Source organism: Phaethon aethereus (assembly GCF_964289735.1).
Source record: "Phaethon aethereus genome assembly, chromosome: 1".
In the NCBI taxonomy this organism is placed as follows: Eukaryota; Metazoa; Chordata; class Aves; order Phaethontiformes; family Phaethontidae; genus Phaethon; species Phaethon aethereus.
In genome coordinates, this window is record NC_138575.1 from 212,020,725 (window position 1) to 212,048,520 (window position 27,796).

General features: G+C 42.9%; 1 protein-coding gene across 4 annotated transcripts in view; it reads right to left on the bottom strand.

Moving 5' to 3' along the window:
* Positions 1-27,796, bottom strand: part of FAT3 (FAT atypical cadherin 3) — a gene marked incomplete at its 5' end in the record, with an annotated part of 344,711 nt that overhangs the window by 129,925 nt on the left and 186,990 nt on the right. For all 4 annotated transcript variants that reach the window (XM_082011243.1, XM_082011241.1, XM_082011242.1 and 1 more), the window contains one exon: positions 7,562-7,623. In XM_082011243.1, coding sequence (XP_081867369.1) covers positions 7,562-7,623 — 62 coding nt within the window. The remainder of the gene's footprint in view (positions 1-7,561; positions 7,624-27,796) is intronic.

Below are 27,796 nucleotides of genomic sequence, written 5' to 3' on the forward strand. Positions count from 1 at the left end.
TCCTTTCTTTTCTTTCTTCCTTTTCTTTCTTTTTTTCCTTTCTTTTTTCCCTCAACTTTGAAGTTGGCATTCAAGTTCAATGTGTCGCCATTCAAAGCTGACAGGACACGGCTTTCATCGTCTTTCTAAAAAGTTGCCTCTACATACCTACTGTTCCACTAAAAATCCTTTCGGGTGTCCTCATAACAATAAAAAATAGTTCTCTCATTTACAGCAAGCACAGTCAGTAATAATTTTGAAGCTCAAGCTGGAAATAAGAGGCTGTTTACCTATTTTTTTTAATTTCCCTTGCATCATCTGATAGACTTCAATGTTAAAAAGGGAAAGGCATGTGCCTTTGGAGCCATTTAAATCTCAGACAAAATGTTCAATCAGACACACTGCCTCATTTTTACCCCATCACCAGCATGTCACGAAGAAAAAATGCAGCTTTCCCTGCTAAATGTGGGCAACGCTAAAGATCCGTGAAACAAATGCTTACACAGACTCATAATCCAGGATTTAAGCAACTAATGTTCTGTAGAGTACTATTCAGCTACATAAACCCGCTGAACTTTAGCTTTTGTACTTCTGTACAAATATACGTGAGCATACATTGCCCCACGGCTGCCTATATTCTTCAGAAAACACTGCAGTGTCTCACGAAGGACCGCGGGCTGCCCGCACCAGCACTGGCAAAGGCTGCAGCCTAACGGAGCCGGCTCAAAAGCAGAACAAGGTCAAACCTGTCAGGTTCTTGCGTGGGAGACGCTGGAGAAAAAGAGGAGGATGGCAGAGAACAGGGAGCCAGTCCAAGGCTGAACCACCAGCGTGGTGTTTGTGGGAAGAACTGAGAGGCAGTGCTATTTTAAAATGGTACATTTCGAGACTTTAAACCCCCTCTGCCCCGCGTACTGTGACCATAAAGTTTCCAGTAGCAATTTCCCCAGTGATATTCCAGACCAAATTCCAAGCTGAAAAAATGACAGTCCCACTGCCAAAATTCCCCTCACAATTACAACTTCCCATTAAACAAGCGGTAATTTGAATTCTTTTTAGAAGGCTACAATTACAGCAGATTATTATGCTTCCCTCTAATTACTGCATATAAATACATACCGTGTAACACAGCTTATTGTACCCTGTTAGTGTACTTAGAGAAAATAGAAACCAATATGCTTCATTCAGCCCATGCATTTTGACACTCATACCAGATTTACCGATTTATCTTCATTATAACCCCCTGCACTGTTACTGACACGCTTCTCAGAGCTACGCTCAAGCATCACCGCAGGAAGATTGATGAGGCTTGTACATACTGATTTGTGACAAAAGCAAGGCACTTGAGAGGCCCTGTTACTATTCTGATAGCACTAAGCTGGCTAAAAATTACCTGCACTAAGCCAACACTCTGCTCCCACTTCTCCTCTTCATTAATTATGGTACATGACTCGGACCTTGAAAGGCTAAGGATGCTGCAACGGTATTTTTAAACTTACTGCCTTCAGTTGCTTTGCCACTCTGGAAAAGATTTAAAGTTCTGACCATGCTTATTAGCAACTATTTTTATCCTTTAGAGAGTCTTTGAATAGACAAGATTTCCATTACGACGAATGTTAAAAGCCAATTTTTGTATAAATCTACAGTAGTAAATTTAAACATAGTTTGGAAGAACAGCGAGAGATACTGTGGATACAATTTTCAAAACTGGCTGCATGACTTAAGAGCCTGCACCCCACGCGCTCATCAAGGAGACTAAATAGCCTCAGCACTTTAAAAGCACCAACTTCTTACACACGGCTCTCAAGGGACGCAGAGGTCATCTCTCGCTAGAGGTCATTACCGCTCCCACCATGAAGTTTCAGAGGCTGCTGCTAGAGCTGCACACGGAAGCTCATTCTTTCGCTAAGTTCAGGCTTTGCCTCAGCAATTCCCAGCCAACTGAGCTCCCCAGCAGCGGCTGCCGTTGGCAGAGGCTTTCGTGTCGGAGGCGTAAGCCACGCGGCGCCTGCAGCCGCGCGCTCAGAAGCCGCTCAGGGTGCGGGAGCGCGCGCCCCGATCCGCTCCCGGGCTGAACGCACGAGTCACCGAGCGGTAGCCTGGATTCAACAGCCCTCTCCCATTGGGCTGCACATGGACACTGGAAAGAAGAAGAGGAATTATTCCTATTCTGGACATCTCAAAATCAGCTGACGCAACACAAGGATGCAGATCCTGCACGAAATGATTTACTTTTTACGCTTATTATCAGACCTCCATCGCTCCGGCAGCTGTTTGCATAAAAACACATGGCGAAATCACTAGAGTCCGTAAAGCTGTCAGACCAGGATTAGGAGGCATCTACAAAACATGTGGGCAGAAGAAACAGTGAGACTATTTTCTGTGCTTTTCCATAGCTCAAACTCCACTAACTTCTAGTAAATAAGCACAATACAAGAGAAGATAGAGTTAAGCGTTAACATAGAAATTACTAGAAGACAACACATACCCAGAAAAAGAAAGACGTTAAAGAAGGAAAGAAGAGGAGGAAACCTATAACCGTAGTGCTGATATCTCCAGTTATTGAAGGAGACTAAAGACAGATCACCTGAAACCTGCAATTGCACCTCATTGGGAAATACATCACTATTTTCATTTACTTGCAAAGCAAGCAGATAACTCTCAGAATTATCTTTCTTGTTTCAGATGGATATTTAAATACTTCATCCCTACTACAGAATCTTTAAGAAAGTCTGTGAAATAAAACAAATGTTTTTGCTTTGCTTCATGTGAGAAAGTAGTGTAATCAAGCGGTCATTTTCCTTACATCTCGGGCAGAACCATTCCATTAGTAAGAATCCACTAAAGCAAGAGACCATCCTGTATAAAATCCACTGACATCCAATTTAAACCTAAGCAGAAAAATTCTACCTGATAACAAGCACTGAATAAAACCTGCAGCCTTGCAAGACATTACAAATGTGTCAAAAAAAATTAATCCCTCAACTTGGGAGCTGAAATAAAGTAGCATTGACAACGCCACAATCGGTCAAAGAGCTGGGAGAAGAAATAAGTATTTTCTCCTCTCTCAAAAAGCCCCAAACAAAGAAACCCTCCCCAAACAACATCACCGAATCAAACAAACAATCACCTTGCTTTCCTAACAATTTTTGTGAAAGAGATGGAAATACTGTTAGTATTTCCAGTAAGTACTGGCAGGTATGGGTATAGTATCTCTGTCAACTTAGGTGGGGAAAAGACATAGCTATTAAAAATAATTAAAAATTTCTAACTAGGGAAGGTCTGTCAATGCCTCACACACGTACTGGGCAAACAGGAGCAGGGGTTGCCAGGTCAAGCGTTAATCAGAGCTTTACGAAGGGAGCCTTTGCTCCCTTTTATACCAGACAGATACTGGAAGAAGGCTATGAAATGAAGCCAGAAGGGAAATACAGGACTACTGGGAGACGATGGTTGTCTCGGCAATTAAGGGCTCCCCAGGGGGTTAATTACACACAGAGACAGCCAGGCATTTTAGAAAACCTGTTCTGAGCATGCCACAAGAACGAGCACAGGTTGGCCATCAGCTGACTGGCTCTGATCCCCGGGAACTTGCCTCCCAAGAGGCGGCGATGGTCAACGTCTCACCACCAGCTCAACGGGTCGATTTGGCCACTGGGGCCGTGTCCCTGCCAGAGCACGATTCCCCTTCCCGCACACCATTCCCAAGTGAGATTTACAACAGTGTGATCCTCTCCCCACTTCTCCAGGATACCCCACTCACGTGTTTCTCATCTCTGTAGCCTGCCCTCCACTTCACTCCCCATTCACAAGCCTTGGAGCACCCTGTGACATGAATTTCCCTCTAGTGCATCTTCAGTCCTCAAAATCTTGCAGATGGTTATTTTTCAAAAGAGATAACATTCAGGGAAAGGAATATATTAACTTGTATTCATGACTAAAGCCTAATTCATCTAAGTAATTATTTTTTCTTTTTGCTATTAATAGTAACACTTCCAAATCTGTAACGGGAATCCTCTGGCAAATGTGAATTTGGCATGTTTCACTGAGGTCTCTGAGGCAAACACATAAATGCAGAGAAGACTTAAAGACCTAAGATTCTCTTCAATAGATATATTTCAAAATCAATGCCAATTTCATTCAGTTTGTGATCTTCTCTGACAGTATAAATTGGAAAGCTTGCAGTTATTTGAAAACATGATTACTTTACTAACTTTCCAACTTAATAAATCCTAAAAGGGGTAAAATCCTTTTATTTCCCTCCATTTATTTATGGCCCGGAATGTACAATCATAGAATCATAGAACCACAGAATAATTTCAGTTGTAAGGGACCTTTAAAGGCCATCTAGTCCAACTCCCCTGCAATGAACAGGGACATCTTCCGCTAGATCAGGTTGCTCAGAGCCCCGTCCAACCTCACTTGGAGTATTTCCAGAGATGGGGCATCTCTCTGGGCAACTTGGGCCAGTGGTTCAACACCCTCACTGGGAAAAACTTCTTCCTTAGATCTAGTCTAAATCTGCCCTCTTTTAGTTTAAAACCATTAGCCCTTGTCCTATCACTTACAGGCCATGCTAAGAAGTCTGTCCCCATCTTTCTTATGAATTCCCTTTAAGTACTGGCAGGCTGCAAGAAGGTCTCCCTGGACCCTCCTCTTCTCCAGGCTGAACAACCCCAACTCTCCCAGCCTGGCCTCACAGCAGAGCTGTTCCATCCCTCGGATCATTTCTGTGGCCTCCTCTGGCCCCGCTCCAACAGGTGCTGAGGGCTCCAGAGCTGGATGCAGCACTGCAGGGGGGTCTCCCCAGAGCGGAGCAGAGGGGCGGAATCCCCTCCCTCGCCCTGCTGGCCACGCTGCTTTGGATGCGGCCCAGGAGACAGTTGACCTTCTGGGCTGTGAGCACACATCTCCGGCTCCTGTCCAGTTTTTCATCCACCTGTACCCCAAAGTCCTTCTCAGCAGGGCTGCTCTCCATCCCTTCATCCCCCAGCCTGGACTGATACCAGGGGTTACCCCAACCCGGGTGCAGGACCCTGCACTTGGCCTTGTTCAGCCTCATGAGATTCACATGGGCCCATTCCTCGAGCTTGTCCAGGTCCCTCTGGATGACACCCCGTCCCTCAGGCATGTCAACCACTCCACTCAGCTTGATGTCATCTGCAAAATTATGGAGGGTGCACTCGATCTCACTGTTCATGTCACTGATGAAGATATTAAAGAGTACTGGTCCCAGTATGGACCCCTGAGGGACACCACTTGTCACCAATCTTCATCCGTACATTGAGCCACTGACCATTACCCTCTGGACGCAACTATCCAACCAATTTCTCATCCACACAGCAGTCCACCCATCAAATCCATTTCTCACCATTGTAGAGAGAAGGATGTTGTGGGAGACCATGTCAAAGGCCTTAGAGAAATCCAGACAGACAACATCAGTAGCTCTTCCCTTGTCCACTGATGTGGTCACCGCATCATGGAAGGCCACTAGGATGGTCAGGCAGGACTTGCCCTTAGTGAAGCCATGATGGCTGTCTCGAATCACCTCCCTGTTCTCCATATGCCTTAGCATAGCTCCTAGGAGGATCTGTTCCATGATCTTCCCAGGCACAGAGGTGAGTCTTACAGGTTGGTAGTTCCAAGGGTCCTCCTTTCTACCCTTTTTAAGAATGGGTGCAATGTCTTCCTTTTTCCAGTCTCCAGGGACTTCACCTTCTTGTCCTTTAGTTTGACCAGCAGGTCTCGACTCAGCCATGCTGGTCTCTTGCCTTCCTTTCCTGATTTTTTACACCTGGTGATCGAGAGCTCTTGTGCTCTATGAAAAGTGTCCTTAAAGATCACAGAATCACAGAATGACAGAATGGCAGGGGTTGGAAGGGACCTCTGAAGATCATCTGGTTCAACCCCCCTGCCAAGGCAGGATCACCTAGGGCAGGTTGCACAGGAACACGCCCAGTCGGGTTTTGAAGGTCTCCAGAGACGGAGACTCCACAACCTCTCTGGGCAGCCTGTTCCAGTGCTCCGTCACCCTCACGGCAGAGAAGTTTTTCCTCACATGGAGGTGGAACTTCCTGTGCTGCAGTTTACGCCCATTGCCCCGTGTCCTATCACTGGGCACTACTGAAAAGAGACTGGCTCCATCCTGCTGACAGCCACCCTTCAGATGTTTATAGACATTGATAAGGTCCCCTCTCAGCCTTCTCTGCTCCAGACTCAACAGCCCCAGGTCTCTTGGCCTTTCCTCATACAAGAAATGTTCCACTCCCTTAATCATCCTCGTAGCCCTCCACTGGACTCTCTCCAGAAGTTCCCTGTTTCTCTTGAACTGGGGAGCCCAAAACTGGACACAATACTCAAGATCTGCCAGCTCTGTTCCACTACCTTGTCCCTGAGGGCAGTTGCCCAGGGGGTCCTATTGACTGACTCCCTGAAGAGCTGGAAGTTTGCTTTCCTAAAATTCAGGGTCCTGACTTTATTCTTTGCCTGTCCCATATCCCTCAGGACTGTGAATTACACCAGTGCAATATGTAAGAATCTACCGTGAATTATAAAGAAAAAAAACGCCACAGCTTGTACAGTTATAAAGGAACCCTTCTCTCCTGTGTTCTGCACTAACTAAAATAATTTGGGATTTTTAGCAAACAAAAATAACTATGGGTTATGCAAAAGTATATTTTACTACATTTTGCTGCCAGACAGTGATTGCATTGGGAACTATTTTGTCCAGATGTTTTTTAACTTGTATGGATTTGACGAAAGTTTCCTAAAATACATAGTAGGAATGATTGATTATGTGGGACAATATGGTTCTTTTTTACTTGTACCGACACAAATTAAGAATTCCTTATTTCACAAATAGACAAGAGAACAGAGTCAAGGATCTTCTACCCAAAGGAAAAAAAACACAGCATGGTGTACAGCAATGTGAAAGAAAACACATGTGGTAAAACCAGTAGTTTACAAGTGTATCACTCCATATCCAACATATGTGAGCTACTTATAAAGAGAAACATTCATCTAAGGGCCAAGGGAATGGTTTAGACACTCTTTTTAGAGGGCAATTCTTAACTTGAAAACTGCCATTGATGGTCCCTATAAGTAAAAGCTAAAGCTAAGAAATTATTCATTGATTTTGATGTGAGCAAGGTCAAAGTTTGCTTTAATAAAAAAAAAAAGTTTGTATGCTAAATCTGAGATGCAAAACTTCAAACATGTTTAACCTGAGAGACTGAAAATCTTGGCAAGGGTGGAGTGATTCCACCAATTTAAAAAAAAAAAAAAAGCTCTGGATATTCTAAACTTCTGTTACAAATAAAATCTAAGGGGTACAATAAAAGATTTAACTGAAGCAGATTAGAGGTGGAAAACAAGTGTTGTGTACATTTGTTCTATTTTTTCCTATGCTTGTGAATTGCAAAACGTTATCATTTCTTCTGTATAATCAGGTAATTCCCAGCTTTGTGCGAGTCTGTCATATATCTAGAGAAGCGAGAACAGCACTCTCCTGGAACAGGAAAAAGTGATTTTAAACTACAAAAATCAGTTAACCTTTTAACATGTATTTTCCACTTAATCTTACCTCCAAAAAATGCTCTGCTTGCTGTTCCCGATCCAATTTTCTTGATGTTGTTGTAATCAGACCTGTGAAAAAAGGATGATATTTGTTTGTCAATACCCATTGAAAAATATATGTCTCTATCGACCAGAAGAAATAAATTCATTTTGCAAACACTCAAAGGGAAAAAAATCTATTTGAAGCTATATCGGACACAGATTTCTTGACATCTGCCAAGCATTTTCTGTTCAGTGCAGCCATTATGACTTTCTGACTAACAATGAATCTCTAAAGAAAAATGCTGTGAGAAAAGTAACTGAAAAACAGTTAGCTGTGTATCTACAGTTAACATGCTACATTTATTACAGTGAATAAAAAAAACTTAATAAAGAATCACTATTTGTCTTATGATTAAGTGCTTCAATGAATCATTTGCATTTGACTGAAATCCTTCTGTAAAAACCTCATTAAAGATTTCAGAGTTCTCAAACAATTAATGGGATAGGATGCTGATTACTTCCACGCCAAGAATACTTGACAAAGAAGGTTATTTCTGTAATAACTACTTGTATACATAATGATTTCCAAATGTAATCATTCTAATGCATTAGAGGGTTTTGTACTACAATTTCACCAATTTGTTCCATGCGCAAATTGAGTCTTTAAAATCAAGTATCCTTTTACATGAGGATGATCAAGATATACTTTCACAAATGATTAACCTCTTGTGAAATTTATACCAAGAAAAGAAAATGAAACACTTCCAAAGTTCCCTCAAGAAAAGCGACGTGTATCTTCTACGAACATAGCCTAGATTTTTATTTTGTTCTCACTGAAGATTTAAAGGGCAGATTTGAGATTTCCCTCATAAAACCAACATTTTTCTGGATAGGAAAATGCATCATGTGCTTGTTTTGTGATAGATTCTGATGAGTGCAAAGGGACCAACTTTTCCTAGAAATAAAGCTGGTTTTGAGGACAGTGCTAGAGGACAGTTTGTTCTCAAGAATTCCTCATCTCTAAGATTACCAAGGAAGACAAGAAAATAAATACTCCCTGGATTACTTATTATACTTATTTATTTAATCAGACCAGCCAAACATCTAAACACAAATCCATGATGACACCGAATTCTTCAAAAAACCCATCAGCAACATCTTACATCTACATAACACCTCTAGTCCCAGAAGGGTTCTACAGCTACAGCTCCTCATACACTGTCGCCTTCTCCTTGGAGGAATCACTTTATCTATTTTAGTGAGAAGGGGGGAAATATTACTTGAAGTAATGGGATGAAATGAACAAAGGAAAATCCACTCTGCTTCCAGTATTTCAGACTTATTACAAGATCTATTAGACCACAGAAGCAACATCCAAGGAGAGGTCACAGAAAACCAAGCCGATCATTACAATTACATGCAAGAACCTGGTGCTGGCAAAAGGCTGAAAAACCAAAACAACTGGTATTGCCAGCATCAAGAAATTTTAAGTACTCAAAACAGTTACACCATATGGGAAACATCTAATCACTGCATGAGTTTAAACAAGACATGACAGCACGGATGACAAATTACTGTCATTCACACAAGATGCCCCCAAGTCTAGAGAGAATACAAAGATACAGGGAAGAAGTTCCTAATTATGAAAGTTCAGCCCAAATAAACTGATAAAGTAAAAATTTCAAATTTGAAACATCCCTGTTCATCACATGCCTGGTCACTATGAATATTTATCAAGCACAACCTAGCCATGGTAAAGAACTTGACAATTTTTACATCATCTTCCACATTCTTCCTTCCCAGAGTACCATTATGAACTCCACCTACTTTCTTCTTAAACAAGAGATGTCTAGCTGTAAACTACAGAAGGTCCCTGTCCTCATCACCTTCTTCAGGCACATTCCTTTTGAAGATGAAGAGCTAACATCTGAAAGTGACTACCACTAACTGTCAGAATGAACAGTATTTGCCTTTCATTGGTAAAAGCAAAACTAAAAGTACTACTACTACTACTACCACCACCACCACTACTACCACTACTACTTGATCCTCCTTAAAACACTACCGTTACCACTAAAGGCGTTTTTTTTGTTTTTCTGTTTTCTATGTAGAGCCTTTTGGACTGCAATAATGGTGACAGTACCTTCAGACCTCAACTTCCTTCTGGAAGAGGTGTATGAAGATACATCAAGTCTACAACAGAATGGCCTATATTTTAAACATATCAGATCTTAATAGATTTAGCACCCAGACTTAACAGCCGGTCCTAAAGAGCAGGTAACCAGACCATCGTCATCAGTTCTGCAGACCTGATCCTGAAGTATGGTACTAGCACAACTAGTTGTTTTTGCTTTAAAGACAGCTCTACATACAGCTGCCACTTCTGTGCGGTTTCATTAGATCGTTACAATACTGTGTAGAAATAATTGGTCATTCGTGTGTGCAGTCGTGGGGCCTCTAGTTTCAATTCCTGTTCTCCAAGAAACTCTCCCATCTGACACCCATGGTGGCCCCGTTGCAGCCTCCTGGCTGCTCACTTCCACACACGCTGCTGAAGTCACGGCTAGATCACACTACACACCGCTACTGTTTAAAGTATGACTATACATAAAATCAAATCTCAAATATTTGATGATAATATTTATTCAATTATGGTAACATATTAGTTGGGATGTTAATCTGGTCCCTTCATATTATAAAATAGTAGTTCAAGGATTTCTGTTTGAGACCAATCATCAAAACTGAAAAAAAGAAATATATTCCAGTTATGTCTAAGACTACCCACAGTTTTACGACTCCAGTCTCAAAGAAATTAATTTCATGGGTTTTATGAAAACCTTGCTGTGTTCTTCCCTCTTGTATTCGGTACTCCATGCCAGACATACAAAATAATAGTAACATTTAGCAGGATGTAGAACTTCATTTTCGAGATACAGGGGCAACTGAGAGAAATTTGGCTTCGTACAAGAGAATATATCCCAGTTTTATTTCTTCTCTAACAAAATTTATATCTTCATACTCTGTTATGGTATAAAGGCATTATCTAAAGAAAATAACTCACAGAGAAAAATAAACCCAAAGAAATGATGTTAGGCTGCACTGCTGGTTATGATACAAAATCACAAGAGGACAATGATAAAAAATGACCCTTTCTTTTTTCCCATCCTCAATATGTGCTGTAGCTCTTCTAGACACAACCATCTGGACAACTGTCCAAAGACAGCTGGGAAATATAGCATGCATTTATCACAAAATAGTCAAAACCACGAACAAGCTTCAAAAGTCATCACACACTTCTCAAATGGTTTCTCTCAAATTTCCAGGGAAACATCATGGTCCTGCTAAGGGCAACTGTGATGAATCTTTAAGAACAGCCATGAAAGTGAAGAGGAAAACTGGATTCAATAGGAAAGTTATTTACAATAAAACCATCAGCTCACAAGCAACATTATGTGATTCTGTTCCCAGCACTTCATACTTTTCTTTGACTTTCTGAGCTAAAATATCTCTCTGTGCATCCTGGCACATATGTTCCTCAGGCCATATAAATGAACTGTTTTGTGAAATTCCAAAACATTGCTTGACTCAATATTTCAGCTTGGAGAGCACTATATGTTCTTATATAACTTGCTTTTCTACAATACCCATTACTTTTGCTATTGGAGTACTTTTCCCACCCTAATAAATGAACGATTATTGTTCTCCTCCCGTTACAGAGTTCGGAAATGCTGGAAGGTGAAGGAGCTCCCTCTGCACAGCATGTCCCACGATACTGCAGCACACGGCGAGAAGTCTCAGCTGACACCTCACTGGATAGTATCATCATCATCATTCCCTTCTAAAAGGAAACTCAGCATGTGGACAGAGAAGAAATATCGGTGTCCTTTACCCCATCACTTTGTATTCTGGATGGGACAACCAGAGATTTGGGGTGGGCAACAAGGCAGACCTGGCTTACAGCTGAGATGCGGCCATAGTGACACAGAAGAAAGAACAGGACCAAGACTAAGAAATCCTGACACTTTAACCGGTCTATAAAATCTTCAGCCAACGTGTCATCTTGGAAACAAATCACCAGTTATTAGGGCTCAGACGTGTGATCAAGACATTTGAGCAACACTTAGCACGGATGCTTGGGATAATGTTTTCAGCACATTGCAGATGCAATGTGAAAAAACAGAAAAAAGTTCCATGAAAGAGATCAAAACTCACATGAGTTACTTTGTGTTCGCAATGAATGAAGCATGCAGTTACTACAGTGCAAATGAGGAAATGTAACTTATTAGCAGATGGTAACTCGATCATAGGTCTGATGTCTTAGAATTCATACCAGGTATGTGTGTGGATGCATGTGTGTCTGTGTATGCGAGTGTACAGACGCTCGAAGACGACATAAAATCAAAAATAGTCATGAACTCAATAGTATGACTAACGTTTTATAACAATTTTTTGTAGAAAACTGCATCTTTATTAATAATAAAGCCAGCAAACCTGAAAGAGAGAGCAGCAACTTACTGGTTCTATTGTGTCAGCTAAAGGTATGCTTTGTTATTCAAAAGTGGTATAATGTTGTGTCTCAAACTAAGTCTTTTCTGATATAGTGTATTTTTTTGAACAGTAGTTCTGCTTGGATGCTTAAACATGTGGCTATGCTAAATGTCTACATCTGAGGAATACCTGAAAGTACACATCGCTTTCTGATGATCTGCAGGTAATAGGCTCAATCTAACCTCAATTCCACTGCAATCAAAGCAGCTCTGTAAATTTATGCTAGCTAAGAATCTCTCTCAGATGAATGTAATCTTTGCATTTTTATTTTTAGTCAAGAATACATGAACAAACACAGAAAATTATTAACTGACTTAACATACACAAAGCAAGGCAAACAAATTTATACTCAAATGCAATTTGGGGCCAACATCTCTCATTTCAAAAAGTTCCGTAACTGTATTCCATTTGGATATCCAAATTATTCCTTCCCCAGGAGGTTGTGATACTGCCATGTAATCCTACCAGAGCTCCAAAATTTAATTTAAAGTCTGACATTTTTGACAATCTTTATCAAAGTTTGTTTTGTACACTACTGGAAATAGAAATATATTTTATAGGATGGTCTAAAGCTAACAGAGATACTTATGTTTATGGTTATTTTTATTATTAACTTGACAAGAAATGTGGGGTAATATGCAAGCAAGGTGAGAATCTTGAGAAATGCAGAGAGAGTAAAAGCAAATAGCGACTTTTCAAATCTTCGGTGAATTTGATGCTGGTCAGAGTGAAGGTAACAACTGCAGGTGAGGGAAATAAGGTGAAACTGCAGTAGCCCAAATTACCACCTGAGGGTCATGTATTCATTGGACAACACTGTTTTATAAATTCCAGAAATTATCAACTAGTCAGCCAGAGCAGACTATGCACATCAGCCGTAATTTATATGCTGGAGAAGTTAAGCATTTCTTTGTTTTCTTAAAACTTTCTGTTCTGGAAAAATCAAGGCATTCGCTACCTCTGTTGTTGCCTTCAGAAAGGGTGATGGCACCTGGACAAATGTGAGCCTGCCTGCTAACTCTGCCCTCAGTGCTTTAATTAGAGCGGCCAACTGCCAATTAGGGTTTTCCAGCTGAATAATCCATGCACTGCCTTCAGTCAGCTCTCGTGTTTCACAGAAGGGTCCTCACACATAAAACCTCTGCGTGTCTGTGTGCGCTTAAGTCGATAGACCAAACTATACAAATACATATATATATACTGTATATACAGTCAAATATTTGAGCATGTATATGCATGTGTGTGACATTTTACATATACCCAATGAGGTGAATGTTAAAAACTATCCTAAAATACACATATTTACAGAGGTATCTTTAGCTCCGAGGTTCACCGATATTCATTCTTTCAATATATATGTATTATTCGAAATATTTGTGTTAGAAACAAATTAATTCATTGATTTAGTGAGACACAGAAGAAAAATTCACCAAGGACTGTTAAATGCAAAGGCTACGGCAGAAGAAATCTCTAAGCTCTGGATAGCTTGAACAGTAGTACACAGAGGGAAATATTGCTGTGGGTTTGCTTCTTCTGATGCTTATTCTCTACACATCCAGATCAGCCCACGGCTGTAGGTGTGACAGTGAACTAAACTGACCTTTGGCTTAGAAGAAATTCACATATTTTTCAATACTATGGCACTTGGGGACCCAAAATCAGTTTGCCACTGGCTATTTTCTAACACAGATTGAATTTCCCTAATATGGCTATGGAGCCAAGGAGAGTTCAATAGTTGTCTCCTTACGAAATGATATTATTTTCATTCAGCCTGTGGATGGATAACCTTACCTGAGCTGTTTCCTGAAGTACTGCTTAAAAGAGAGCAGAATCTGGTATGGAAAGACAGCATGTTTTACCGCTGTCTCTGGAAGTGTTGCAAATGCTACGGTATAAAGATCAACTTTCTAAAAAACTAAATCTTCAATAAGTGTTTCATTAATTTCTCATTTCCAGACTTTGTTTAGATGAAATATTAAAAGTGTATACGACAGGTAACAAGCAGGCTAAAGTAAAAGAAGACCAGTACATTCCTCTGTTTTAAGCTGAAGGCAGAGTGTCTTCACAGAGTTAGGAAGCTGAGTAGGAAAGCAAAAGACTAACAGGATACAATTTACTGCATGATTTACTGTCCATTATTAAATCACCTTTTTTCTTCCCCTGCTATACATATTCATAAACAACTTTGCATTAAAAAAATACAAGTGTGGGATGGGTTAGAAGTATGACTGGGAACTTCAGGTTGTTACGCAGGGTTTGATTGAAACCTCCAAATATATCACCTGGCTGCAAGTCATAGCAGTACCCGCGTTACACCCTCTCCGCTCGCAGTGTTAGGGTCTTTGACCAGGACAGCCAGGACCGTAGCTGTCAGGTCTTACACATCACACCTACACAGAGATGGTCTAGATGGATTAGCCGAGGTCTCACCTCAAAGCTTTCTAGTCCCTGGTTGCTGGGGGAAACTTTCTCCTCATTAAGATACCGATCCTCATCTTCAAAGAAAACAGTTTTGAAGTGGAAAGAAGAATGCAAAATGAGAGCGCTTTCTCCGCAGAGTCCTGGTGCCCCGCGAGATGCTCTCAACACCCTGCAACACTGATGCTACCTCGGCACAGTCCGAAGCGGACGTGGTTCCCAACCTGCCTTTCTCAAATACTGCAAGGAGCGAGGATACAGAAAGAAAACTACTTGAAGATATCAAAGGAAATGTTCTGTGGGTTTGCCCTTGAAAGCTCTGCTCGGGGAGAAAAATGCCTTGGGATTGTTTGCTGAAAATAGAGGCCTTTTAACCCGTAAAGTTAAACAGACAAAAGGAATAAGTAAAACAAACACTGCTTTTCCAAATATGCTCCACAAATTCAGCGACTGGTTATACTCACTGCTTGTTCAACAGAGCCCCTAGGCTGAATTTGCAGAAATTCATATGGGAATGTGTGAGTTTACTGATGAGTTTACTGGAAATCTCAAATATTTATTAACAGTACATGCAAAGGTATGAACACAGCCTTTCCATACATATACTGAACACAGAGAAGAGTACACATATGTTGAGAAATATAGCCATCAGCTGCCAACTGTACTGCTACTCTTTGAAAGTAAATTTAGGACTTTAGCTGAAAAAAAAAAAGGGGCAGCCACAACAAATAGCATTAGGATTTCCATCATATATTCAGGAAAGTAAAACTATTGTGTATTCCTAACCACAAACGTCAAAACGAATAGCAATAACCAGTGTAATTTTATTACCCACAGGCAGTGAGAGGCGTTGTAAACACTCTAACAGCACATTCATCTCCTGCAATAAATTAGGGATTGACAAAATGAAATTGAATTTCAAAGATAAATGATAGAAAACCATGTACAGTTTACTTGGAGATGTAAACAAACATATCATTTTATATAATTACACATGTAAACCTCTAATTCAGAAAGACTGTATTCTGATCTAAATGAATGAGACTTCATTGAACAAGAAAGAGAACCCACCAGGCGAGCCGGTGCGATTACGTGAAGGACCACTGCCTTATTGTTTTTACTGAGGTGACAATGAGACAACCTCTTTGAAACAAGCTGGGTATAAAAAATGCTTGCTTTTAAAAACAGTTATGTTTTCTAAAGTGTGGTTATGTCTGCGGAAGAAGAAAAAAAAGGAGAAGCTGAAGCAAAACCTTTTTATCCCTCTTTGGTTGTCCCTTCTGTTTCTCATTAAGAATTCCCTGAGCTTACTGCTGAAAATATCACAACTCCACACAAAATGCACAGCAAACATTTACTTCAACGAAGAATTTGGATTATGCTTTCCTTTAAAGGCAGAGTCTGGCTTTTTTTGTCCTTCGAATCTGTTTAAAATGACAATATGGTGTGCCAGTCTGTTCAGCCTGGTGAAACGGGGGACTCGGAGGGACTTCCTTTCATCCCATCAAAACTCAGCCACTGCAGTCCTCAGCGACTGCAGGCAGATCCACAACTCTCCTAAATATTTACCTCCATTTTACAAGTGGCCAAGTTTGCTGTTGCCCATATTTCTCCCGGAAGGCTCTTTGGGAACATGACCGCATGGTTGAAAGCCCCTGGTTTCCAGACAGACTGCGTTTATGAGCAATTGGCACTTTCAGTTTGGTCAATTAAACAAGCCAAACTACTGACCCTGATGGATGGAGGCTGAACACTGCACTCCAGATCATGTCTACACCAGCCCGCTAAATCAGCCTAAGAGCTGCCTCCAGTGGATGCACGTCTAGAAGACAGTGGCATTCTTCTTACTAGTCCCCAAATGCACCATTTTGTTTACACCACTAATGAATTTCTACTCTTTGAACCCTCAGGGATGCTTTATCTTTTCTTTTTTCCCCCAACCTCTCCTGTTTGGATGATGCCTGCTAACTCCGGACCAGAGCAAACTCCCGCTTTTAAAACCAGCATCATTGAAGAAACCACCAAAGAAGATCATTTGTCTAGCCAATACTTGAAATAATCTGTTCATGTGTGCCCTTCAGCAGTCTCTTTCAAGACTCATCATTTTTATTTCCTCTTTAGCCAGACCCATATGCACATATCAATTTGACTATTAATCTCCACGTCCTTGTATCTCATAAATTCTGCAGTGCAACCATATCAAATGCATTACTGAAGTCCATGTAGATGAAACACAGAGCGTTTCTTAGAACATCACTTATCGATGACATCAGGATAGGCTTCTAGTAAACCCATGAGAACTTTTATCCCATTTTCTATTTATTTCCATGTTTTTAATTATACTGTCCTTCAAAACACGTTCAAAAGCCTTGCAGTTGACAGAAGTCAGACAAATAGTTCTGTGACTGCAAGGCTTATTTCTTCACCCTGTCTTCCTGCTCTTTACCACTGGCATTTTATTTGTTATCTCCCAATAATATATAGTCATCCTCAATAGTTACTTGCTACAAAAGTTCAATTTAAGGTGCCGGTTCTTTCATATTTCTGGAGTGGAGATTATCACGGTTATTCTTACTTGCCACAAGAGTGATGGCAGTGAGTTGAGTTTGGCCAGGAAGAAGCCAAATCTCAAATAGCTGTGGACAGCAGGACACAGGCTGCAAACCTGCCTCTATCAAACCGCCGTCACCACCTGAATGTGGTTGCTTTGGACCACAAATAACCTCAGGCATCTCAGTGAAGTGCTTGAACTCAGGTGGGATGAAGGTACTCCTCGAACTGCAACCCCCAAAAGCCTACCCTCAAAAACGGATCCCTCAGGGACAGGGTGGTAGAGCCAGCATCAAACACCCGAAGTCTGCAATCCACAGCTGCAATTTTGAAATGAAAAGACTGATAATACTCGAAGTGCCCAAGCTGCTGTGGCCCGTCCAGCACAACTGACGGGCAATTTCTCCATAGTGTCATCACAGCCTGAGTCATCTCTTCGGGCTGTGATGCTCTGAAACAGCTCAGCAAATGCCGTTGAGGGACTGTCATGCAGGGGCTTAGCTCTCCTAAAACACTTCACACAGAAGTTCACAGTTTGTGGGATAAGAAGGTTTTCAAGTTCAAATCCTTTATTTAGGCTCAAATGAATACGTAAGAATAGAAACAGCATTCGTATCTTCTTTTGTTTTCTTCCCTTAAAAGTGCAGTGCTGCCTAAAAACCTAATTGCTAATACGATGCCTCAGCACAGATTTTAACATCCCCTTGCATCGCTTTCATTTTCAGGGAGAAATTACAGAATTCTATTTGGGTTACAATTAGCGTATAATTATTACTGGCAGGAATAGCTATAAATATATATAACTGGTGGCTAGCTTAGTAACCAGCACACACAATCATTATACAATTTTCTTTAATTTTTTTGTGCACAAAGGCCTCATAATTCTGCAAAAGCGACGACTGAGCCTAACTAGACTCTGGTTATAATTTATGCTAATTAATTTCACTGTTTGCAAGAAAGAAGAGTTATATAACATCTGCGGCGGGGGTAGGTGGTGCCACCTTCAGTGGAGAGGGGCTGCGCAGATACCCTGCACCTTGGGCCTGAATACAACATGAATTATTGTTTGATCTCTTTCTCTGGCATATTATGATGTAATAACAAAGGAAGGAAAAGATAATAACAAAAAAGTCTCCAGCGTACGCTTTTGTGTAACATATGCGTAGGTCACAGCATGATGGAGTCCTGGTATTTTCCCCTCTCAATTGTGGAGGAGGTGCGGAGGGTGCGCAGGGCACAGCCGTCAGTTTTTTCCTCCTCCTCTAGACACCCTCATTACCTCTTAAAGAGAAGTCATTTTGCATTTTTCTACGCACACCCTCAACTGAGCCCTGCTCTCGACAATAGAAAAACAACCTTCTCCCAACTGCGCTCAAAAGAAAGGCGTTGACCCCTCATCACCAGCAAAACTGTCTCCAGCGCGGCAAAGCCACAGCGCTGGTGCCTTGCACCAACTGCAGATTCCCCGGGTCAAGTCAATCTCATCTTCATCGCTAATAAAAAAATGATTCATCGGTGAGGTGACCTTCCTGATCCAGACGCAGAATGCAGAGCTGTGGAAAGAAGCTTCATAGAGAAGATATATGGCTTCGTTTCATGACATGCAACTCACAGATAGACCTCAGCGCCGTCAAGATCTGCTGCCCTTCCCAAGGTGGTCTCCTGCCTAAGAAACCATACTGAGACACCTCTATTTGGTTTCCAGCTCACCCTCTATCTTGGTCTGTAACTTTACATGAGACATTTTATGTCTCCGTGCTTCAGCTTCCCCTCCCATAAAACCGGGATAATTGATCTCTTTCTTTGTAAAGCGTCTTGTGATCTATAAAGGAAAAAATGACTTGTGTAAGATTTTATTATTAACTAACAATCTCATAAAGCTCAGCCATAACAGCACTAAGCATTTTCCAAAATTTATTGTTAAGTAAGTAAATAAAATAATTTCTTTAAAGACTGACATGAATTCCTTTACTTTCTAGGGTTTTCTGCTTTCCTTTTTTTTTTCACCTCTATGTAGGGATTTATTTAAAGTGTTATCAATGGATAAAATATAGCATTAGCTCCGACCCCCCGCTTCAGTGGCTCAGCACATAACAAATACCAAAATGCACAGTAAAACTGGAACATGAGCAGTAGCGGCTGCTCTCTGCAGAGCCAGTCCAGTACCTGAGCCTTGCCAACAGCTGCCAGAGCAGGGGGGCAACAGAGTGGGTCCTGGGTACCAGCACACCTTTGCCCGAGGAAGAGGAGCGGAATCAGTTATTTGCAAAGAGCTCTCTTTTGCTCGGACACCAAGTGAGAGGTGGGATCCTCAGGCTGAGCTCTTTCCACGTGCGCAGGCGGATGGAGCGGAGGGAGGGCAAGCAGCCCCCATGTGCAGTTGCTCAGCTGGGGGTCTCAGCAAGGACCCCAAGCACCATCCCTGCTGGCTGCTTTTAACTAATGGCATTGATTTATTCATATCTCCCTGAGTGCCTGGGGAAGAACCTGGAAGGACTGGGATGAGAGTACTGAGGGGACGGAGGAATGAGGTGATGTACACTGCGGGGGGTGTGAATGCGCATCAGTCCCGGGGACTGAAGCAGCACTTGTTAAGCAAGCCGTTGCCACCCATGGGGCTGATGACAGAGGAGCAGGGGCCAGCCATCACCTAATGAATGAGGATGGAATGGTGCTACTACAGGGACTGGCTTATGGAACAGAAGATGCAGGAGCATCCAGAGCCTGTGACAAGCTGCTGCTGAAACTACTACAGCTGTAGGGACAACCACCACTTGCTTTTTACTTTCTCCTGCCTGAAGCACAGCCCTGCTGTTTTGCTCCATCACTGTTTATACACTCCTTCTCCTGTTCCACCTTCTTTCTACTTTCTCCTTTTCACTCTTGGATAGAGCACAGGTCCTCATACCCCGCTTCTCCACTCTCTGAAGGCCCCAGATAATGATGTTCACCGACCTGAAAAAGGAGTGTGTGTGACTTGACCCCGGTCTCACCTGTGCTTCTCTCCTCATCACACAGATGAGGCCCACACAGCTCTGCATGGCAGAACTGTGAGCCCACGGAGCAAGCAAAGATACTCCTTCCTGAGTAAATCAAGTCCCCTTCTTAGCTACCTCCATCTTGTATAGAAATATTAAGATGGGTATGGATGAAGTAGGAATGGAAACGTACGCGTGCGAAAGCACCAGAAGAAACAGTCAGGTTTAAGAGAATGGTCTATATTGCTAAACCAAGGAGATGACCGAGAGCAGTCAAACAGATGAACTCTGGGCAATGTGCCGTTTACATCTGGGCAGAGGGCTCTGATAAGGTCCCAGCAATGATGACTTGGTAACAGGAGGAGGGCAACAAGGTTACAGCACGTCACATATACTGTCATCCTAAGAGAAAGACAGATGATAGCCCTAAAGATATCCCAGATGAGATGAAAAAGGGAGCAATGATTTACAGAGACAGAAGTAAGCAAGATTGAGATGCAAAGTCAACCGTTAATTCCTAAATGTTTTAAGAGACCTGTCCAAAACTTAGTTCCCTGTCAGTCAACAAGAACCCAAGAGACACCGTGAGGACTTCAGTTTCCCACAAGAGTCATCTTGGCCACAGCACTTGGATACACATGCCTTGGTGTGTAGGGTGTGAGAGTGCGAGTAGGTAAAACCAACTTACAGAGCAAGTTAAATAGAATAAAATGCGCTTCTCCCTTCACGAGGTCTCGCACTGCGTTTTGTACACTAAACTGTGACACTCTTATTTCAGCCAGTTTTAATCTAGGCGACTTCTCAATAAAATGGATGCCACGTTTAACTATCCCGCTGACCACAAACTGAGGAGAACCATGAGAATTATATACACACCCATTGTGAAACCTATCATGACTCAAAAGCTGGTTGTTATTGCACTACTGGATACAAAGGCTCTGAAGCAGAGTGGGATGCTTGGTGTGCTCATTTGCATCTCATTACCCAGCATGCTCTTCCTCCTCAGAGCTATTTTCATAGCGGCATTGTTGTCTGAGCCCTGGGAACAAGTGGAAAGATTTGGTGACTTTGGATGCATGCAGTTCTTTTCTACTTGGTTCGCTCCCCTTTTTTTAATGAAAGGCTTTGCAAAGTGGTGAAAATGAATCAATTTTCCATTTTTAAGGCTGTATGGGTGTGGCTTTTTTTTCCCCCGGTAGTTAAGCTATCAGGAGCAAATCTTGAATAACAAATAAGACTACGGAAATGTGAGCCTAATGTTCCTCTCTACAAGGTGCTCAAGCATGAAGGTTTTGATCAGAGAGATTTAACTTCCTTCTGATTTAAGTTTCGTTTGTACAAAGAACCTATTCCAGCAAAATGTGATTGCAAGCTCATTATTCAGTGAAGGGCAAATATCTTCAGTCGCAATCCAGTAAAATCAGCAGCTTTCTCTGTGTGTTACAAGCCTCAACGAAGAGAACTGAACATACTGGCTTCTGTCATTGTCTACATCTAAGACTGTGATGATTTCACCCTGTCCAATTCATTTCAAAAGCTGTAGATTCCAATTAAAAGTATAAGTTGTCAGTCAGAATAAGTGTCTATCATTTGAGCCAGAGCAGTTTTGGTTTCTGGCAGTTTTACTGCATTAAAGGGTTGATTTACAGATCGGTTACAATTTTTTTATTCAGTACTAAAGGGAATAAAACTGCCTCAGACACAGGACTCAAAACAACACTAAGTTACTTAAGTTTTCCATGGTTTTGGATACGTCTTATCAAGTTGGAAATAAAACTTCATTCCTCAGCGACTTTATAGTTTTCAACAGGCATTTAAAAATAATTAAAAAAAATAAAATCCAGGAAAAACTACATCATGCTTTTTAACAACATCTAGTACACAAAGATTACATTGTACTTCATAAATGTCAATGAATTCAGCACCGAAAGCCTGTGTGAGGTATGAGGTTAACTCCTCCCCGCGTTAAACAGATTTCTCCTATTTTACAGACAGGGAATCTTAGCTACAAAACTAAAACTACATGTTGAAGACTGGTGCAAACCATAGTGGAATCACATTTAAAACTCTTGTCTTCAGTGTCTCAGGTTTGTGTTTTAAGAATGTAAGCGATCTGGAGAAGATTTTTTATCCTTCTTGGGATAAAAAATGGGTAAATACGGGTAAAAATCATGTACAAACACATGACAAAGTCTGGAGGGAAGGAGAAACCGTGAATTTCTGAATTTCTGGGGTTTTAAGGCTAAGACTCAGTACCTCCTTAAAACATGCAGAGCGTTTGCTCCTTGGGCTTCATGTGCAGGAGGATGAGTGGCATTTCACAGCAGGATCCTGTGATGATGCTTTTAAGTGTTTATGCTGTACAACACTTGATGAATCAATTAGGCATTCTCACTCAACCAAATTATTAATTTTAACTAGCACTATTGTTTTTACATCAATAGTACAGCCCTAGGTCTAGAAACTGGTCCTGTAGCATCCAAAAGGATGCCAGATAGGTACCTGGGATGTGCTTGGTGAAAGTAAAACAACCCAGAGATAAAAGGCAAATGGATTAGATATTTAAAACATTTTAAGATGTACGAAATCACTGTCAGCTACTTTAAAGCCCAAATCTACCCTAGCACACTGGTCTGAGCTCGCACAAAGCGTGTCGGGGTATCACGCAGGTATGAGGAGCCTGGAGACTGCTTGGCAGCTGGGACGGGGCTGCGTCGGAGCCAGGACAGGCAGAGAGCTAATCACACGAACAACAAAAACCACTTTTTCCTAAGGCCATGATACCCGGTAAGAGCAGCTCAGAGCTGCGCGCACTGCTGGAGCACCTGGAGCACCCCGGTAGCTACCGCACAGCGCGGCGGCGGCGGCGGCGGCGGCTGCGGTACAAACCCAGGGGTGCACGGAGAGCTGCGGTGACCCTTCCTCTTCCAGAGGCACTGCATGTACGAGCAGGCAGAAATGAATCGGGGCAGAATGGCAACAGCACGAAGTAACAAAATAACGAACAATAGTTCATTAACAAGTGAAACAAGCAACCGTTCATTAGAAGTTCGCTAAGACATCCTATGGCTGAAGATAATTTTGCTTTGCTGGTCATAGGATGGAAGACAAAGAAGTGAGGTTAAATGCATTTTTAGCACGTGGATTTTTCCAGGAGTCAGGAAGTATTCCCCCAGCCGCACCACCGAAACGCCTCTCAAAGCCACAGGTTAACCGGGGTGGTGGCGTTGGGTTAACGGTTGGACATGATGATCTTGAAGGTTCTTCCCAACCTTAGTGATTCTGTAGGCAGGTAAGACTCACTGTACTCACCTGCGTCCTACCTGGCTGACAAACATCCTTGTACAGTCAAAGGAGAGAAGCAGGCACTTCTAAAGCATGATTTATATGGTTTACTTTCGATATCCAAGCTACCAGGAGATAACATGCAGTTTAGGGGTGTCTCCAGCCATCTCTCTCCAGGCACTATAAAGGCAGTTTATGAAACTAGCTCAGGTGCAGGGTTCGGTGAGGGGAATCCCACCCGCTGTGTCCCGCGAGACAAAACCAGCAGGTAGACAAACGGGACTGTCCCTCACCCCAGGTCCTTCCTGATGGGGGGCTGTCAGCGCGGCCTTATGGCATGAATTAGAGCAGCCCCAGCAGCTGTCTGGGAGCTGCGCAGCAGCTCCGAGTCCCTTATTTTAGGCCACACCACTCTCTTTCCCACCACTGACACTGCCCCGGGATCCTCAGCCGGAGGAGGGACCTCCCTGTCCCGCGGCTCGGATGCTTCCCTCATCCTCCGGCCACCGGCATTCAAGGAGGGAAGTAGCACCTGTGACCCGCTACTCCTGCTGCTGGGAGAAATTCAGCTTCCCATGCGATTCGTGCCTGGGTCAAGGCAAGAATGACAGATTCGGAACAAAACCAGGTGCGCGTTCAGCCGGGAAGCTGCCGCAGCGCTGCGCTTCCAGCCCGCCGGAGCCCAGACAGCTCGCTGCCTCTGACTACGCCAGTTACTGATTTTTGTACCGAAACATTTACACTGGCACAACCCCCAGTGAGTGCCATTATATGAGTATAAAGGTGCTTTATACTAGCATAGATTATGAGATGAACAAGCTCATTTATACCGCTGTAACTGCATTCACTTCAGGGTATTTGTACCGCTTTAATGATACCGGCGTAGTTAAAGCAATACAACTTGTGTCTACGGACGAGACCTCAGCCTAATGGTAATTAACACGGACATTTCCAGCCACCCTGAGCAGCTGAGGTTTATGTTAGAAATAGCAACCGACCCATAACAATTTGCAACAGCATCAGAAACCTCTATAAAACAGCTCCATCGCCAATTGCTTTTGCCACATCTGCAGGAAGGATGTTTATTATGCGCCTTTTAGCAGGAGGCCCTAAGAGCTAAAAGTTGCTTGTGGCCACTTTTCTCTTGGTCTGGACAGCAAAACAAAACAAAAACCAATCAATTCATCCGCTGACATTTTGCTGTGAAAGAGCTAAGCCAGCACAAAAACGCTGACAAAAGCGGCGGTTAACCCTGTGCTACCCTTATCGTCCTTTACTCAGCGGCGTGGAGCGCTCGAGCAGCCCGCGCCGCACGGGAGAAGGAGCTCTGCCATCCCGCGCTGGGGCTGACGTCACCACCATCCGCGCAGGCATGGCCTCTCGGGGCTGCGCTCGCGCACCTCGCCGCCGGCGCGACCCGCCGAGGCGTTGGCCTCACCTGGGGAGAGCTTCGCGTGCACGTCGGGATGACTTTGCAGGGAGCATTTGTCAGCTCGTCCCAGGAGAAACTGCCCTGCACGGTACCTAACTTGACAGTGGGAGAAAAAAACACCCCAGAAAACCAACCCTCTCTCCCAGAAGCACCCTCCATGGGTTAAACTTAACTCCAAAACACAGAAAACCAGACTGCGCTTTCTGCTGAGGCTGGATTTGCCAGGAGGCTGCTGAACCCATCGATGGGATAATGGATACACATTTTGCTCAGCTTCGTATTCCCGGTCTCTTTATCTCTTTTCCCTGAATAATGCTAGAACAATCTCACGGGAAACTACAAGAAATTCCTTGTCCATCAAAAAAATGAGGTTTAATAAAAAAGGGGGCTGGCAGTGCAGACAGGCAGGAATGCTGCCGTTGGACGGTCAGGGAACTGAGGCAGCGAGGAGCTTAGAGACTTGAGCAAGATCAAACGCATAGATAAACGTGAGCAAGGAAAGACCTAAGGGCTGCCTACAAATACTGCAGCAGCAAGAGACACCAATTAGACACGTGGACTCCTCTTTTCCAACCATCTTCTGTTTTCCCAGATGTCTGAGTGGGTCATTCAACGTTAGGCTAAACAAAGGGCATGCCATGTTTAAAATATATACGGCATAAATATGGAAAATGCTTTACAAAACCGACACATATATTGAACAGATTTCCAGTAATATGCAGAATTTCCATTTGGAGGTGTTGTGTTTTTTCCTTAGGGATGAAGAGGGGAATGGAAATACAGCTTCCTTTTGTGGGAAGCAGATCTGTAACTGCAAAATCAGTAATTCTCTAAATGTGAAATTTCATCTTCAGAATAAGACACCTAAATTTAGGTGTGTGCATGCGAGGGAGGGAGATCATCAGTACGTGTTCAACTCAGTTGCCTACACATAAGCATCCAGGGCTTTGGGTGCTTCTCCTGGCCACCAGCCGCTGCGCTGCAGAGACACGGCTCTGCTGCAGGTCCTGCGGATGCCTCAGGTATCCCAAAGCTTCTCATTTAGCACTCCTTGCTCACGCCTGGAGTGCTTTTCTCCCAGTTTGAGAAAAAGACAATGTTACTTCACCTGCAGCATGGCGATGGGGACAAATCACTCAAGAACAGGTTAGGTTCCTACTTTCGGTGACCTTAATTTCATTCTTATCTTTTATGATCTGTTTTACAGATCCTACCTAACATCAAGCTGTGCTAATTAATATCTTCCTATACTGCTCAGCACCAGTGACAGCCTCCCTCACAAGTGTGTTTGACAAAATTGGGCATCAAATGAAGTGCTTTTCTCACTGACTCTCAGCTTTCCAACAGTTGTCTTTGTGAAAAACCCACACCTCTTCATTACAGTGTTTTTAATTTCCATATTTTTTTCTCTAAAATTAGGAGTTTGGATTTGAGGATCCCACCGTGCTGTCTAATAGTGTCTCTTTATGCCCTGATGCAGTCGAAGTTCCCACAGCCCTTGTATCCCAGAACCCCAACAGGACAAAAACTGCTGCTCAGAGGAACCTCTCTGAGGGGGTTGCCCAGCCCAGAGGACTGGAAGCTGTAGAACAGGAATTCTCAAAAGACCAAAGCAGCATTTTTAATTTTGATTTTTCACCAAAAACATTCAAACTTGTACGTGGCATTTTTTTGGGGGGGGGGGCGGGGAGGACTCAGGCTCTCCTGTGCTTTATTACAGTGATAAATAACTTTATGGCATGTCACCAACTGAAAATCCTCCTTGCAGAAAGGATTTCTTGCTTTATACATATTCGGTTTCTGTAGTACCATCACCCCCTAACTGTGCAATACATTCAGTTTGGAAGGACTAAGGAGCTGAGTTAGACCCCAACTAGCCCTTGAATAAGTGGGTGCTCAGGGCTGCAAGCAGATATATCTATTTTCTTGCCCTTCTCAATACATCGCACTGACGAGGCCAGTTCCTGAATGGGAACTGCTCACTTTTTCCCTGCCTTGCTACCCCAAGGGGAGAGGCAAAGGGCTGGCTTTGGAGAGGGATCTGCGAGACTCGTCAGCCACAGGAGTACTGTGTCTCCGTTCTTGCTTCACACCACCAGAATATACAGCCTTAAATGAAGCCATTTGATAGCTCTACGCTAAAACATCTTCTAACAGGGGAAAAAAAACCCCACCCTTTCCATTAACTTTACAAAGAGCTACACCATGGCAGCACCATGCTGTCACAGGAATAGGATCAATATTTCAACCGATAATATTTCAACTGTGCCAAACAGCACACAGGACGAAAGTCATCTTGTCTAGTTTTGGCTAAGTAAATCTGGGTGTCCTGTCTAAGCCTGTAATCCAGGTTTCTGCTGTAAGAGGCACAGGAGGGGCTGCTCAGCAGGCTGGACCCCCGCTCTCCACTACCTACAGACAAGTCTGGCTTAGCACAGATGCCGAACTCTGAAATGGTGACATTAAACAGGATTAATCCCATCCTTCATGGCCAGCAGCACCACCACAACAGCTGTCCTCACTGCTCCTGGCTCTTCTCCCCTCGCCCCCCTTGCCCGTTCAGATGTATTTGGTAGGTCCCTGGGCAGCAGCACACGGGTATTCAGGAGTCCCAGTTTCTTTTGGCAATTTAGTCCTGAGGTTTGTTTATACAGGAGGACTTAATGAGTACCGTTACTTGTATGAAAACACAAGCATCTGTGGTTGCGATTACAGCTAAATTCAGCCTGCAACCTCAGCTGCCAATAGCTTATTATCTTTTAAAAATTGAAATAAACTTAAATCACATCCCCTAATTATAAAGGGACTATTTTGAGAAGTCTGACAAAGGTGACCTGCACCTTTTGGGCAAGAGTGCACTCGCCGTGTAACCTTCTCGTCACGCTAAGCATAACAAAGCAGAAATAATTGGGAAATTCCCTCCGATGTCACCTCTCAGACTGTGCTTGCTGCTTCTCAAGGCTGTCATCGCGCTGCCGCCTGCTCGCAGTAATCGCTGCTGGCACAGGACGTGCTCGTACCACGCCGCATTATTAGCAAGCTGTCAGAC